The 16,501-nt window shown below is 43.3% G+C and overlaps 1 protein-coding gene across 3 annotated transcripts in view; it reads left to right on the top strand.

Annotated features, from left to right (window-relative positions):
• Positions 1-7,456: 7,456 nt before the first annotated feature.
• Positions 7,457-16,501, top strand: part of pde5ab (phosphodiesterase 5A, cGMP-specific, b) — a 56,393-nt gene continuing 47,348 nt past the window's right edge. Inside the window, exon 1 of one of the 3 annotated variants that reach the window (XM_064343627.1) lies at positions 7,457-7,597. In XM_064343627.1, coding sequence (XP_064199697.1) covers positions 7,593-7,597 — 5 coding nt within the window. In that variant the 5' untranslated portion in view covers positions 7,457-7,592. Of the gene's footprint in view, positions 7,598-8,554; positions 8,686-12,643; positions 12,795-16,501 lie in introns of those variants that run through there. The other 2 variants (XM_064343629.1, XM_064343628.1) reach the window with 2 other exon arrangements.

The following is a 16,501-nucleotide window of genomic DNA, read 5'->3' on the forward strand; positions in this document are numbered from 1 at the left end:
ACGCACACACACCCACACTCACAGCAGTCAGGCACTATCCCAGCGGACTGCTCATCAACACCTCCGAAGCACACCTGAATAATGATCTGTGGGCCCAGTCAGGCACATCCTCTAAGGCCAGGGGTGCACAACTCCGGTCCTGGAGGGCTAGTCTGCGTGCTGGTTTTTGTTCCAACCAATTAGTTTTAGTTTTCTGACAGATTTATAAACTACGTTGGTTTTCTCCTGTTCTTGAGCACTGTAAAATCTTATGGGTAAGCTTGCAGTCCACAGCTGTAGCTGGTGCTTATACGAACATCAAATCAAGATAAATAAATAAGATAATTCAGTAGTTTAAAGCAGAAGTTGTCACAAAATCATAAAATTTATCATCTCTTTCTCTTCCTTTTGTTGGATTTCCCTTTGAATAATGTTATAGTTGTAGCTGAATAAATTGGTAATCCAGTGGTACTTTCTTTAGTTACAGTACATATTGTTGTTTGTTAGAATCTGTGGAAATCTGCATGTTTGTATTCCTGGGAGTTCTGTTTGTCACTCTGGATAAGAGTGTCTGCTAAGTGATTCTAATATAATGTAAAGGGGATGGTTGTTGATGACAGGCAAACTCAAGCTTAAGATGCTACTGGCTACTATGCTGCAAATGGGTCACAAAACTGTCCCCTCCGATTTAGTGAACCACACCACAGAGAGAACACAGCATTCTGAATCATTCAACTCGGAGCAACTCATCTTACCACAATATCCACCGAAGCACTGCTCAGCTGATCAAAGGTCATTTGACAAAGCAAACAAAAGGCTATGATGTAATTGTTCTGTCATGTTAGTTTGTTCATTCTGGTTTTTGATGAGCTTTTTTCTGCTTATAGAATAGAATAAGATCGAATAGAACAGAATAGAATAGCATTATTTTTTTCAGAGGGAAAATAACATGAACAGGCTCTGTAGAGTGCTTGCAGGACTGATTGATTATAATGTTGGTCTTTTGGTTGTACTGTCTGCATCACTAAATATCTGGAAACATCAGGCTTGGGGATACTTCAATTTCAATTCACTCAATTCTGGAAATTAACTGAATTCACTAATTGAAATAAGTAAGTCTTGAAATAATTAAGTCACTAATTGAGTCTACATAGAACAATATGGACATTTCTCTCACCTGGCCCCAAACCTGCGAGATATGTTGTATTTTATACCTAGAAAACCCCCAGGAGAACGACCCAATAACTTTATCCATGAATTTAAAATGCACAGCCACATGTCCTTATGGTGATCCCCGTCCGTTTGAAGCTTGTTGCAGCTGACCAACGTTTTAAATGCTAAACAGATGTATCAGAGAAAACCAGCAGACAGCCACTGAATGAGATGGAAATCAAAAGATGGAAATCAAAAAAATAACTTTTTACTAAGCTGCATCCTGTTTTGCACTGGTCTGATGAATATGAGACGACCTTTTCATACACATCAAAAACTGCATGTTGAAGCGAATTAAAAAGGACCAAATTAAAGGATTGGAGATTAAAGTACAGATGAAAGTCTCTGTCGTCGGAAATCACAGTCACAGATTCACCAACTCCCCGGCACCCCCTTCAATTCCACCCCTCGCGGTTGCTCTTTTCACCCTTCAGTTAACGTGGCGATCAGTTAATTATCCGTGCATCGGAGACCATTTCTGTGAAGATGGCAATAAATCACATTTAGTCTGTGTTATTCTGCTCCCCCAACCGCGACCGATGCTATCTCGCCTCAGCCTAGCTCTCACCGTCCGCAAAGACCACGGATCTGTTTCTCGTCCAGACTTCTTAATGACTTCCTGATTACAGAGCAGAGAGAGAGGGATAGCGCACATTCGCTCGCGGGATTTGCGCGATCCTGCCGGCCGCAGTCGCGGCCGCGACAAGGCAGGTGAGCCCGGCGGCTGAGACTCCAAAAGGACAAAGCGGCGGTCGTTTTCCTCTTCTCCTGTTTACTGTACCGTCAGACAAGATCTGTTCCGCGGGGCGCAACAGTCCTGGATTCATGGGCCTCTCAAAGTAAGCAACCGGAACATAAATTAGCAGTGGAGTTGAGTGAATCCATGACATAGGCTGCCCGGTTAGATAAGCCATATTTGGCATGGGAAGAAAGCCAGGCTCAGAGTTGCTTACAGCCTGCCTTTATTGAAAGCATCAAACTGTCTGTCAAGGCAGTTTTGCACAGTGACCCTTCGCAAAAGAATGGTCGCAAAGTGCTTTGGGATCCTATCCAACACAAGGCGAGTGTCCACACAAGGTGTACTGTTGCAATTAAATTAGCCAGCTCTTTATGAGCTGTGTGTTAATATTAATAATACACGGTAAAGATAGATTGTAGCCTCCTGCTCAGAGACACCTAAAGGACCCCACAGGTGGATGTGATGAAGCCCGCATATGTACCATAGGTATCACAGCACCATAAGAGTTAACAGTCTCGTAATCCTATTATAGAGAGATCAGACTCAAAGACCCTGATTTCATTTTTGTTATTTTGTGCATTCCCTGCATGGTTTCCCCCAGAACGGCTCACCATTCAAACTGCTTGGGCTGTTTTGTCTGGATCTGTTATGGGAGCGCGTGCCAAATGGATACGGCATGTTTGTGTAGGCTCCCCACAGCAAACGCTGCAGTCTCCGCGTCGTTAGCGTACCGGGCATGTTTGCGAGCGAAACGGCCCGCGCTACAAACCCAAACCACCTATTCTGGTTTCCACTGGTCTGCACGAAGAATACGCCCCAACCAGTGAAAACGAGGCAAGTCCGGAACAGAGTCCTGGTGTCTCCCTGACCAATTACAGGGTAACTACCCGACAATTATCCAACTGGCACAAACAGAGCCTCAGTGTCCCACAAGCCAATGCCATCTCCCACCAGGCCACAAAAACACTGAGTGGAAAATGCCAGCGATCATTGGGGGGGGGGGGGGCGGCTCACATGTACTCAACTTCTGGCAATTGCAGTGGGGTGAATATGGGGACAGAAAAGGACTCTGTGGTAAAGAGCACTGTAAGGGAACATGGCAGAGACCAGATGGCTTATTGGTGCTGCAGCTCAGAAAAACTCTTCCTTATTTTTAGGTGCACAGAGGGTGATGCGACACTAAGTAAAATGGATGGGGGTACAGTAATCTGTGGTGTGATGCACTGTTGTAGTCATGGGCGGGTGGCTACCACTTAAATAATATCCTAGCCCACCCATTTATCTTGGCTGAACCATCACACCCATTTGTGAATGCTCACCTATGCACAAAAATTGGGGGACCTGCAGTCCTATATGGTTTACCTAATTTGGATATATATATCCCAAATTTAAAGCTGACAGTCTGCACTTTATCCCCTTTATTTCATTTCAAATGCAATTTGTTGGAACACGGTGCCAAAACAACAAAAAATGTGTCACTGTCCAAATACTTATAGACTGCACTGTAATTCTAGTTCTACGCAGGCCCAACTACTGCTTATTAATAATTCTGGCTATGCTGGCGGTGTAATGAATGGTTTGGGCTGTCCTGACCGTGCATACTTTTAAGGCTTGATTATAATTACACTGCCAAGCCCTGCCGCTCTTGTGAATACAATGGACATGTGGGCTAGGTCATCCTTACACATGGAAATCTGCAATTGCACTCAGATTCTGAAGGCAACATCAACTCAGTCATTTTATTACGTAAGAAGGCAACGGCAAAAAACCGATGTACTGTAACTAATTTTAGCCCCTAATTTTTTCCACAAATTGTAATGTGTATACCACTCATGTTTGTATTCCTGCCCCTGTTGCTACAGTGTTTTCCATCAACTTGGGAGAGGGCAGAATAGTTCAGAGCATGTGCTGCCAGCCCCTGATTGGCTTCAGCCTGCCACTGACAGCAGGGGCAAATCAGAATTCGATTCTGGTAAAGTTCATCGCTTTCATCAAGGATTAGCGCTCTGGAAGTACCACCCAGCAGGAACAACAATCTCTATTTCCTTACTTATGTCCTGATAACGGACACAGATTGTTTGGAGTAAGGCATCCTTGTCGCATAAACTCCTGTGTGGCACCCACTAAAAACCCATGTCTGTATACGGAAAAGAGAGTCCTCTATTAATGGAGAAAAAAGGTATTTCAAGTGGTCTGTGCACATCAAAGTAAGGGGCCATACTTCTGGTCCACCATCTTTCCAATGGAAATGGCCAATATCCTGGTGACTGGTGTTTTCAGTTCGAAAGGGTTCGTCCAGAGTACCACACACATCAGTCTTGCCACACAGAACCCTGTATGATAGCTACTCTGTAGTGCAGCTATTTTGAATTTTCCTTGTTCAGGATTTAGCTATTCTGGACATTTAGTTAGAACTGGGATGTAAACACGGAATTGTGTGTGGAATAAGTAACATTAGCAGGCCATAGTGCTATCTGTATCCTATACAAATATACCACATAATATGTATATATTCAAGGCTATGGATAGCTGGTACTTTATGAGAATTGTAGCGACCTTATCTGATCTGTGTTCTGTAGTTGTTCCAACATCCTATGCGTCGCTTTGAATAAAGCCGCTGACAAAAAAAATGTCATGTAATATTACTTTGTTATATTCTTGAGGTATAGAGTTAGAAATAAGTGACTGAAATAAATGCAGGTGAACAACCGATGACTAAGCAGTTATGCTGTGTTTTATCATCAGTGAACCATGATGAGTCCATGGGAGTCTTTGTTTGCAACTTTGCAACTTTGGTAGCTTTGTTAGTGAAGTTGGCTACACATAGCTAGATAGTATGCATACTGTATCAATTCAGTTCCCGACTGAAAGAAATGCTGGTGAATTACCGAGCTAGTTATAAGTTAACTATAAACAGTAACGGCAGTTCTCATAGGGTGTAGATATCTTGTTGGGAGAACAGAATTCAATAGAAAAGCTACCCAACCTTGGGCATCTAGTTGCCTAAAGAAACTAGCTAGCTGAAAGTAACCTTACTTACAGGTGCAACAGAAAACAGGTCACTTTTCACCCCCTTGGCGAACTTCAGCTGATGACACCAAGGAAAAGCAATTCCAAGGTTGACTCTAGTTATTGAACAAGCCCTGCAAGCTTGTCTTTTTGCTTCGCTGTATCTAAGTTTCTTAGCATCCGTCATTGCAGCAGCTAACAAGCAACAAACACTTCTGGAATCTGATCCCAAACTACAGGCTCTGTTACTACACCCACCTTTCCCCACACAGAAAGGAGTACCGAACACATTTTAGAATAACAAATACAGGTAAAAGGTGTTCAAATTTGGCTAAACTAAGACATACATTGCCAGTACATCATATTTATATACGCCTTAGCATGATTATTTTATAATATTTTCAAGTAAAAAACCTGCATAGTCTGCCTTTAATGTTGTGCTACCAGTTTAGCTGAGCCAGATGGAACATTGGAAGTTGGCCCATCACCATTTTCATTTATCTGGCTAATGGTAGCTATAAAAGGATTCTTTGCTTGCAGCTGCATGTGTGTGTTTATGTGTGCGTATGTGGAATGTAGGAATCTTCATTTTCTTTACACCCGCCACACACACACGCAGGCACACACACACACACCGGTTCACTCTCACCCCCTTCACTCTCACACCTGCACATACAGGGACCACATCTGACCCACATGCTGCTTTCCTGTTCCATCGCTGCACTGCAGTCACTGCGGCGACGCCCATCATGCTATGGCGGTATCTCCCCTTCTCTCTCCCAACAGCCACAAAGCTTTCAAGGATCCCTTTTGAAAGACATTTTAAACATGCTCATAGACAAATAAGTAAAAGACATTTTAGCACTAGGGCAATCAACAATCCTTAGCACTAGTGGCACTTAAATTTCCTTCCTTGAAACCTTTGAGCCTGTTTCCCGTGTTTGCAGCATTCTTTGTTGGAAACATTACAAAATTTTTCATTCTGGTGAAAATACCGCCAAGTAATTGTATGATCGAGAACGTTCTCCCCTTTAATGCTATTTTGTATGCCTGCCTTGTTGTTTGCCGTAATCGCCAGGTGCAGAGTGTTCCAGTCCCCCTTACCTGCGTGAGTAAAGTCCTCAATATTCACTGCCGACACTGAGGGAGGCAAAGCAGCTATGCAGTTCTCCCACCTCTGCTCAGATCTCATCATAAACAAGCACCCGTGGGCCTAGCTGACCATGGTCAGTGTGTGTGTGTGTGTGTGTGTAGAATGTAGGCTCACTGTTAACAAACACCCATGGACCGAGCTGACCATGATCAGTATGCGTGTGTGTGTGTGTGTGTGTGTGTAGAATGTAGGCTCACCGGTAAGAAACACCCACGGACCGAGCTGACCATGATCAGTATGCGTGTGTGTGTGTGTGTGTGTGTGTGTGTAGAATGTAGGCTCACCGGTAAGAAACGCTCGCGGGCTGAGCTGACCGGGGTTAGTATGGCAGTAAGGTAATGGAAAAACTGATTTAAACCAGCCTGGTGTCTTACAGTGTCCTGCTTATGTGCTGTGCTCTCTTCTGGGATACTCATTCCTTTGTGTATTGCCTGTGTCTGGCCTTGCAATAAACCTCACTAAATTAAGTTTTGTTTGATGGGTTTAAACCTGAGTCTAATTATCTGGTAAATATGATCACGTAATGTTTTATTATTATCTCTTTTTTTACACAGAAAACAACAGCTTCCTGCAGCAAGTCCCCTTACTCCTTATCTTGTGCCCCTAGGTGTGTCTGAAATCACCTCTAGTGCTCTTTTAGACAAGCTTTGGAAATTTCTGTGCCACGTGAATTCAGTGTAATTTTGTTCTGTTACAGAATCGTTCACCTGAAGAAGCTTTTGCTGTTAAACAGTGACAGGTTGCATTCTCTGTAATTGAATCCTAGCATGATAAGGAAGTGCACGTATGTAATGTGACACTATCTTGCTCCTCACGTTGGTGACCCCTCTGCCTGTTGAGCCATGTTTCTAGGATCAGTTGAACTTCAAGATCACACGTCTGTAGTGCAGGACATGGCCAAGGATGGACCATTTACAGACGACTTGCTGAACGGAGTGTTCCGAATGCCAGAAGGTTGTGTGTTTCATTCCCTGTTAGTTTACACTGAAAGGTAAGGAGAGTTCCACCTTTGGGCTCAGTGTCATTAACCTGGGGAACTGGACAGGGTGGTGGGGAGCCAGACAGGATGGTGTGGGGCGTGGCGGGGCGGGGCGAGGCAGGGCACAGGGCTAGGTCTGTGGCCTTGTCCCTCACTGACTAAACCTGAAAACTAATATGGTGGAGCCCTCCTTTCCAATCTGTATGGTCAGCTATTGCTGCTACGGGGGGGTGGGGTAGGGGGTGTGTCTGCTAAGGTCCCTCCCATGGCAGCGGGAGCAATTAAAAATCTCTCTCCGTCCCCTTCTTGCCCCCAAAAAAGGACATTAACAAACATCTTCATCCTGCTTCGGCAGCATCCAGTTTGGAGCCAGAGAGAAAAAAAGTTTGACAAAAGGGTTGGAGGGGGGGAGGTGGGGGGGGGGAAAGAGAGAGAACTCGCAACAGGCTATTTCTAATCCGAGAGCAGGGGCAGCGGCAGCAACTGCAGCGGGCGGAAAGCTCCCAGCTCGCTCTGCAGCCATGGGGTAAGTACAGGGGGACGGGGATGCGCTGTACGGGGGTACGGGCAGGGGTGACGGAGGGTTTGGTCTTCGTGGGCTCCGCGAGCTGCGTCTGTGTCTGCGAGACGGGGAGGCTGAGCTGCCAGCACTCTTCAGACCAGCCAGAGCAGAGTGTTCCCTCCCGCTATGGAGCAGTTACAAAAGCCTTTAACGATTTATGAGGTAAACTTCACTGAGCACAAGTGTCCTTTCCACAACAATAGAGCAGAGCACGCGCTCACAGTTGGGAAAGTGTGTCTCGATGCGTGTGCGTGTGTGTGTGTGTGTGTGTGTGTGTGCGTGTGCGTGTGCTTTGTGTGCCTGCCATTAAGACCTGGCAGCATTGAGAGATTCTTGGAAGTTCTCAGAACTCAGCACACTGGCTGACCGTTTCGCACTGCCATAAAGAGTACAAAGCGCTGCTTCAGAGGAACATAAAAGCGGGAGCGGGAGCGTGATTGTGTGTAATTCATGTCCGGGACTGTTTTTGTTTTCTTTTTCAAGACTGCCGCCACAAGATTTGTTGCGTGAGATTTTTTTTCTGTGTTGTTTATTGCTCACTATTTAGCCTTGTTAGGGCAACGTGTGTTTATGTTCCTGCCTGAGTTTGTGTATCGTCTCAAAGACAGGTTTGGTGTTTCCTGGTACTGTAGTGTGGATTGTTGAGATGAGTATACACTCTCGGGGTTGTTGTGATAACCCGTAATGTTGAACAGAAGAGTCACACACTGTAAATCACGCAGTTCTGGGACAGTGTTTTTACACAGAGTGGCCCCGGGGGTCGTTACAGTAGAGTCTGATGCAGTGGGGTGCCCTGTTAAGGAAACCTGGGGCTGGCAAGCATCATGGGGCTGGTAAGCATCCTTTTTCACCACTTGAGTGGGAACGATCCCTATTGGCTGAGTGTTGGTCATGTGGTTCCACTATCTGGTGAGCATGGAGCAGGATGTTCATACCAGAGAGAGCCCCCCATATTCTCAGTTGTCCCTCTTTCCATAAGGTGTGACTTATTCAAAGGAAGCCTTTAGGTGCGGTACATGGAACGAGGATCCTGGGCGAGATTTGTGGTGCCGGTAAGGAGCAACATGAAAGCAATGATGGAATGTATAGGCAATCAAATTTGTAGTCTATTTGCAATTTGGAGTATATTTTGTTTCGACTCCATTTCAATTCGTTTGGCTCTGGGAATGACAAAAATCTGCATAGATCATTTTGGGCATTTTTCAGTTCATGAAATTAATGTAATTTTCTGAATTGACTCAGCTGGCATGACATTTACCCCAACCTTGTTTTGCTAAGCTGTTGAAGATGTTTCTGTATGATGTTAGAGGCATTTTCCCAAATGACAATTTCTGCTTCCTGGAACATTCCCAGAAATTTGGGGTAAATGCCCCAAGTATGTTTTTCTGGTCTCCTGGGTCTCTTAAGTGTTATTTTTAAGGATGATGGAAAATTTCAGGAGAAGTTTAAGAATGCTTTCTTCAGTTGTGTTATTCGACTTAAACTTCAATAGTTTGAATTGTGTATGGTTATTCATAGTCATTTTATCAGAGAAGTCAGCAATGGTCAACAAATCTGGCATTGCGGTGTTTATATATGGAATATTCTATAGACACAAATCCTCCATGATGTGTTTACATGGCTACATGATAGCCATCAGGGGATGTTTCAAATGGGTTGTGAATATGACATGCTTGGAATGTTTTTTTTTTGACAGAACATGTTGAGGAACACAGCATCTCACAACCAAAAAGCAGTCTAACCAGAATGCTCCACAGTATTTTTTAAACGTGTCATGTTTTGTGGGATGGTGATTGTTATGTTCTTTGTTTTCGGTATCAGATTTTCGAACAGTGATTAAAAAAAGAAAAAAGCTCAGTTTAGAGATGTCAGAATGGTTAAACAAGACAGTGTGGTGCTAGTTTGGTATTTGTATTGATTAGGTCCTCGGCTGTGGCGAAACACACACTGTCTGCATGGGGCATCAAAATATACAGGGCAACAAAACATATATGGCATAAAACATACAGGGCAACAAAAAATTAAAAAGGTATGTTCAATCTCAGAAATACTTGGGGTATCAAGTTGCATTTGTAACCTAACAGATTGTGAAGAGTGCTGTTTCCATAAGGCCTGGAAGTGGTGGAAAGGCTTTTGCATTTCTGTTTTTACTGATGCTGCATACCACAGTGTGGATGGCTTATCTGTGATGTGGGAAGGTCAGATAGTAGCTTAGCTGTTACCACTCGCATGCCTGATCCTAAGATTCCTCATTGCTATATATGGCGGTTTCACCACTATCAGGGCTGTTCCACATTCCAAACTTAAACACTAAAATCTCCTTCTTTCATTTTGTGCTGAGAAAAAGTTTGCAGTGCCATCTCTGATCGGCTTTGACACCGCTCGGAAACATTCCCACGAGAGCAAGCGTCCTGCAGATCAACAGACTTCCAGCACTATCCTGTGCTAAACCTCGTATGCGGTTACATAGCCCAGGCCGCCACAGTTCCCAGTGTTTCGCGGGAAACTTACGCATGCATCTTCAACACAGATATTGCAGAATCATTCAGTGATAAAACTGCCACATGCCGTTAAACACACAAATAAAAGAAAGTATGAGAACTCTTTTAGACCCGTTTTTTAATCATTATACCTTTCAAATTCACAAGGGGAAAACGAGTCAGAATGCATTGTATAATCTGTTTTCAGATATAAAATGCACTACATGACATTGCAATTATAAAATGCCATTCCCCCGTGCGCTGATCTGCATGCCATTATGTAGAGGTGCGGTGATTGAAAAGACTTCAGAGGGTGTCTCCGGTTGCCGGGAGGGTTCCGCTCGGGCATTTCCAGCTCCTTCCTGCCGCGGGCGGCACGAAGGGCAGCCGTCTGAATTGCCCGCCGGCGGGGCACCTGATGGCCCGTGATTGTGGCGCGGCGGCCGTTTTTTTGTGCCCGCCCCGCACAGGAATCAGGTTAGCGTTCCTTTGATCGGTTTCCCTTCAGAAAGCAGGCTGTAATCTATCATCAGTGGCATGGTGATTAGCTTCGCCGCTCTCTCGCCGGGACAAGGCCGAGCCGAAGCGAGGAACGGAAGCACAATGCGCCGTGAATGAGCGCGGCCTACGCTGTGATTGAAAACCTTTTCCCGCCTTTTGTGTTCGGTGGATTACGCCAGGGGAGGGCGGCGGAGAAGAAAATAAGTGTAAAATGAAATATATGTTGATTGCTGTATATATTTAAATAATTTCATTTAAAAATATACACTGTACAACAAAGGAGTGTGCTTTGATTCATTTTCATGAGCGGTCATTTTCGTGCAATTTCTATGCTTTATGCTTTTTTATGCTTTATTCTTCAGTTCTCACGCAATCATACTGAGGTCCTTGATGACTAAAAAATAATGACAATACAAGTCTTGTGTCTCCATGATTTTGTGACCAATGATTACCAAGAATTTAAATATGTAACGTGCCACCTGGCATGGTACGTTTACTTATTGTTTTTGTTGAATGGTATAATGGCAATAAAGCACATTTGTTAAAACATTGTTTACAGTAGTTCAGTTGGTCATGTGTGTTGAATGCGCTCACAGAGTGCATTTGCTAGTGGTGTATGTTGGCTGGCCTAGTGTGCTGTTGGTGGCATGTGTGATCGGTACAGAACATTGGTTGGCGGTGTCTTTTGATTGGGAGAGTATCTGATGGTGATGCATGCATTTTTCAAAAATCATTTTTTATGGTTTAAGGTTACTCATCAAGTCTCTGTTTCGAGTGCTGCTAATGATTATTCCCGAAATTTCAGATATTTGCTGTATATTACATTCTGCGTAAACTTAATTTGTCATGGATATTCTGTTTTGATATTGGAGCCAAGACTAAATTACTAAGGAGACTTGCCCTCAGTCCCTGCATTAGACACACATACCATGGAACTGCTTCTGTGTTCTTGGTATTTTCTTCCTCTCTTATTTTGAGAGAGAAAATTCAGTGCATCGAGGAATAGAGAGGTCAAAGGTTTGATTTGAGCTGAGCCTTGAAGACCATTTCACTAACCATGACTTGGTGATAGGAAGATATAGCAAAGCAACATCTGTGTGGTTGCTATTATACTGTAATTGCAGCCACCAGCAATGGAAAAAGATTGCTGCTGACTGCAGTGCCCACCACAGGTCATGAATGTCTATTTTCAGTCAAAGGATCCTGACACTGAGATTTCAAACTCTTCTTTATTTTAATTAACTAGTTGGAGTGCTTTGTCTTTCTTGTGTTCAGAGGCGCCATCAGGGATTGTAGGTCCCATGAAAAGCTCTCACACCCCAGGCCACTCCAGAAAATCCTATGTTATAATATTTTCTGAGGGCCCTTGGAATCCTCCCACCCCCCCCCATTCCACCTCCACCCCCGACACAGCAGTGCATTTGCTTTTCAGTTCTTAATTCCCACAGGGGGAAGGTGATAAGACGGCCAAGTTTCAATTGTTGTTATAAAATTCCAGTTCTTCGTGCCTGTTATTCTGCGTGCTTATTCTAAATATAACGGCGAACGGCGGGTAGATATACACGTGTGGCTGACGTCACAGAGGAGATGGAAACTTGAAGAGCAGCCCCCAAAAACAACATGTCATGATAGCCTTCTTAAGGAATTTATCATGTGTGAAATGTGGAAAAAAGTTGGCGGATTAAAAGCAATAATGCGGTGAGACAAGGACTTCTCCCTCCCAGAACTGAGTTGCGGTTTTTATATGAATGGGACAAAGTGCATCTGGAGCCATGCCTGGCTGGGATTAGGATAATATGTCAATGTGCTTCCTGTCCTAAAGTTGTGACATGCATTGCCATTAGTAAGGTAAGCATTTTTTGAAGGATGGCAAAGGTTTATGCAAAGGGAAACGGCGTAATAAATTCCCATGTGAGGCCAAATAAACAGAACAGAACCAGGAAGATAATAAATGTTAGCTGGCCAAATATGGACATCCCCAGTGTCTTTTGTACTTATCGCGTACTTGGGAATAAGCTTGTTGGTTCATTCTTGCCTGGGCGGCTGCTTGCTTTGTTCTCCGGCTGCACGGTGAGCTCTGGGGGAGCGCTGCAGAACTCTGTTTTGTTGGAATCTGGATCTTAGGAACCCACTGAATTCCCATGGAAATGAGATCATTCTTCATTCTCCTGAGAACACAGGTATGGACCGTGTGATTGATGCAACCCGAAATCGAGTTTTCTCTGAATTTTGTCTGTGTGCAAGCAGCAGGTGGTTTCAGCCACAGGAGGGGCTGCCTTAGTGTAGTATCACAACCATATTTCAAATAACAGCACGAGGTACTGTGGCAGAGTTCAAATATCCTCAAGGAAGAGAATCAGAAAATTGATACGGTACTTTGAGGAAACATTTCTAAAGGTACAGTAGCATGCGGTGATAAGGAATTTGTGCAGGAGAAAATAATTGATCTTTTTGGCACGTGAATGGTTGTGTGTGTTTGTGTGCGTATGTGCTTGTGCGCGCACATGCGTGTGCATGTGCGTGCGTATGCACGTGCGTGTGTGTGCATGTACATCTTTGTGTGTTTACATGTGAACAGGCATGTGTGTGCATGTGCGTGTGTGTATGTGTGTGTTTATGTAGGAGAATGCAAACTGGGTGACTCTCTCTACAATCAATGTATTCCAGGGGAAATAGTTGTCACCATAGCTCACATTCCTGATTAACCCTATCACAATAGCTCTTGTTTTGGTGCAATTACAAACTACTAACCGAATAAGTTCAGCTAGAATTATTAGCAGTGACTGATTATCAGGCAGTGCGCCATGCCATTTCTCGGACTCGCGGATAATCGCAGATACTGGGCTGTAGTATTCCAGTTGGACTGGTACTTGGAATATTTATTGATTAACGATGAAAGCTGCGTTGGCGTTGTTGGCACATTCCGAGTACAGCTCAGCCTTTCCCTGGAGAGGGAACACTGTGTCTCTGACTGGCTATGGAGATGGAGTATTCTCCTCTGAGATGTAGCCTCAGTATAAACAACTAGAGAAGTCAGGTGGGGAAATAGCTTGAAACCTACAGAGATATGAGGATGTGCCCTTGGGCAAAGTACTTTCGTTTAGCTGGTAAAACAAATATGCAGCTGTAAAACCGTGTTACAGAATGTGTCGGTGGTTAACGAATTATACAGCTACAGCTATGCTTTTCTCTCTAGATAACAGGGAGTAAACGCAAGGTTTTGGGGACTCCTTGAAGATCTTTGGCAGAGCTTTTCTGAACAATCATAAGAATCCAAACAGAAGGTCATGACATTGTCAATTTACAAAATGATTTTTTACTGTGGTGTCATATAACTTACTATATAACATGAAACAGATCACCAGAATCATATTCTAGTTCTAGGAATCAGGACTTTTAAACAGGAAGTTGGCAGCTTTAACTATGTAGCTATCTGTGTTGCCCTAGACACAGACATCAGCAGAGCAAATAAATGGGTACATCGTGTAGTGTAATGCAGAGTAGGCTGGAAGTATGGGTACAATTGCATGTTGCACGCAATACCTAGGTTCCCAGTGACTTTACAAAACAGCATGGTTTTCCTGGATCAGGTGCCCGCGCCTACTTCCATCTAAGGGTAGGTCCCTTCTCTGTAAGACGGAAAACATTTTGCTTTAGGTTATTCAAGTGGTATTTTTCCCCTAGAGATTTTTAACAAGCTCCAGACATACACTTTCCTCCATAGCCCAGAGGCTGGATAGTTTCAGGAGAGACCACAACAACACAGCGAGAGGCTTTGGACATATCCTAATACCTCTTATGAACATCCTAAAACAGAGATGGGCAGCAAGGGCCATATTTGTATCTGATGTTCATGCCAACTTCAGGGATAAATTATTTCATTAGCCCTAACATTTATGCCATCTGACATTTTAGCTGCATTTCCTGATAAGCACATGAATGACAGCCAAAGACTGTTCTTGTGTCCCTATGTGAAATGTTTTACTGTGATCTAATCTATACTGAATCAGTGTTGGTATATACAGCCAAATAGCTCATTAGCCAGGGTAATCGGTGGAAACAGAAACCTACATACACACCAGCTGCCCAGGACTGGAACTGCCAACCTCTGTCCTAGAATCTGAAAGCTTTGTTTCTCAAAGGCAAGGATCCAAGTATTAAAAGTTTTTTTGCCAGCTGGAAAAGGGCTTTTTTCATTGATAATAACAGTTGTTTAAAAATAACAATCCATAATTGCATTATGGTGTAATTTTAGTCTTAAAGAATTTACCATGTCGTATTCAAAATTCAAATATAATTATGCAGTTTCATTGGATCACATGAGTTCTATATTTCAGTGTACATTTCAATATGAAATGAGTTCACAATCATTTTAGGCAGTGATTAATGGATTCAAGAAAAGACTCAAAGGAAGACACTGATACAAACAGAACAAGAGTCTTTAAAATGTAGATCACAAAAATGATTAGTTATGTTTTTACTTATTTAAAAAGATTATTCTAGAGAAGCAATCTCACAAATAAATTCCATCCATAAACTTTGACCAGGGATTAAATAACGTGGCAAATATGTGAAAATACTTTCATGAATACATCTGTGAATTTCTTTGTTCAAATGTACAATTAAATAATATCGATACCCAACCCCGGATGCATTGTTCAAGATTGTGTAGTAGGTGGAGCCAGGCTGAAATAGTGAGTGCAATTACTCTTTAACTTCTTTGCTTTCAGTTACCAGTAGTGACTGTTATATCAGCATTAGAAAGTTCAGTTAAGAAGATTCGAATCACATGTGATCTTACATCTCAAAAGGCTAAATAAAAGCGAAAGTAAAGAGAGGTTCTATGACTCATGACCCAAGCATTTTATTTATAGTACTGTCAGTAATAAACTGGGGAAATTACACAATTACCATGTAGAAAACAAGGAAACAAATCTTCATATGTTTCCAGGTTTTCTACTTGGTAATTGTGTAATACATTATGGCTGCCACAAAACGTCAGCTCAGATAGGTTCACAGGCAAGATCAACAGCTGCGGCTTGTCAGAGTTTGGCTGTAGGTTTGTCCAGGTCTCGGTGTCGCATGAACCTTTGTATGATCGATGAGTAATGGTGTTTTTGAGGAACTTACTGTACAGTCCACAGGTTCAACTGTCCAGAGAATGAATTTGGCCATCACTTGTCCTGTGGTTCTGTGAGGCTAACAGGCAGCAATTCAAAGATATATGTTATTCTTCTCTACAATCGGGTGTCATTTCTGATGTGGATTACGGCTTGACTGGAGAGGAGGAGGCAGGCGTTCTGTAATTCCTGTCTCAGAGGAGGACACATTGCTGCTTAAATGACCAATATATTAGCCTGCATGAAAACTTTAACCCACCACCTCAAAGGTCAAATGCTATTATCTGGGAGTACAAAAACAGAGATAATTTTCTCCTCCCTTGCATAAGTGATAAAGCTGCAGTATGAGTGGTAACAGGGCAAATAAACAGTGATTGGCTGTTTCAGCATGGCTTTTGACCTATCAGGAGGAGTAGGTGGTGCTGTGTGCGCATGAATTAGCTTCAAGGTCGTCCATCTCCTACTGTTGAGGAAGTACACAGAGAATGATGAGTCAGGTGCACAATGCATCTCAAGTTTCCTCAACCTAAAACATGCTGTATTTGTGTGTGTATGTGTGTGTGTGTGTGTGTGTGTGTGTGTGCACACGTGTGTGTGTGTGTACGTGTGTGTGTGTTTGTGTGCATGCATGTGTGTATGTGTTTATGAATGGGATAATACATTCAGAACTGTTAACTGTTCAGCACGCATAGGAATGTTTGGGTAGGTTTGACCTCCTTTGATCATTTCATTGATTGCCTCGGTGGGCTGAAGTCATTCAGTATACA

This window comes from Anguilla rostrata, chromosome 7, assembly GCF_018555375.3.
Source record: "Anguilla rostrata isolate EN2019 chromosome 7, ASM1855537v3, whole genome shotgun sequence".
Taxonomy (NCBI): domain Eukaryota; kingdom Metazoa; phylum Chordata; class Actinopteri; order Anguilliformes; family Anguillidae; genus Anguilla; species Anguilla rostrata.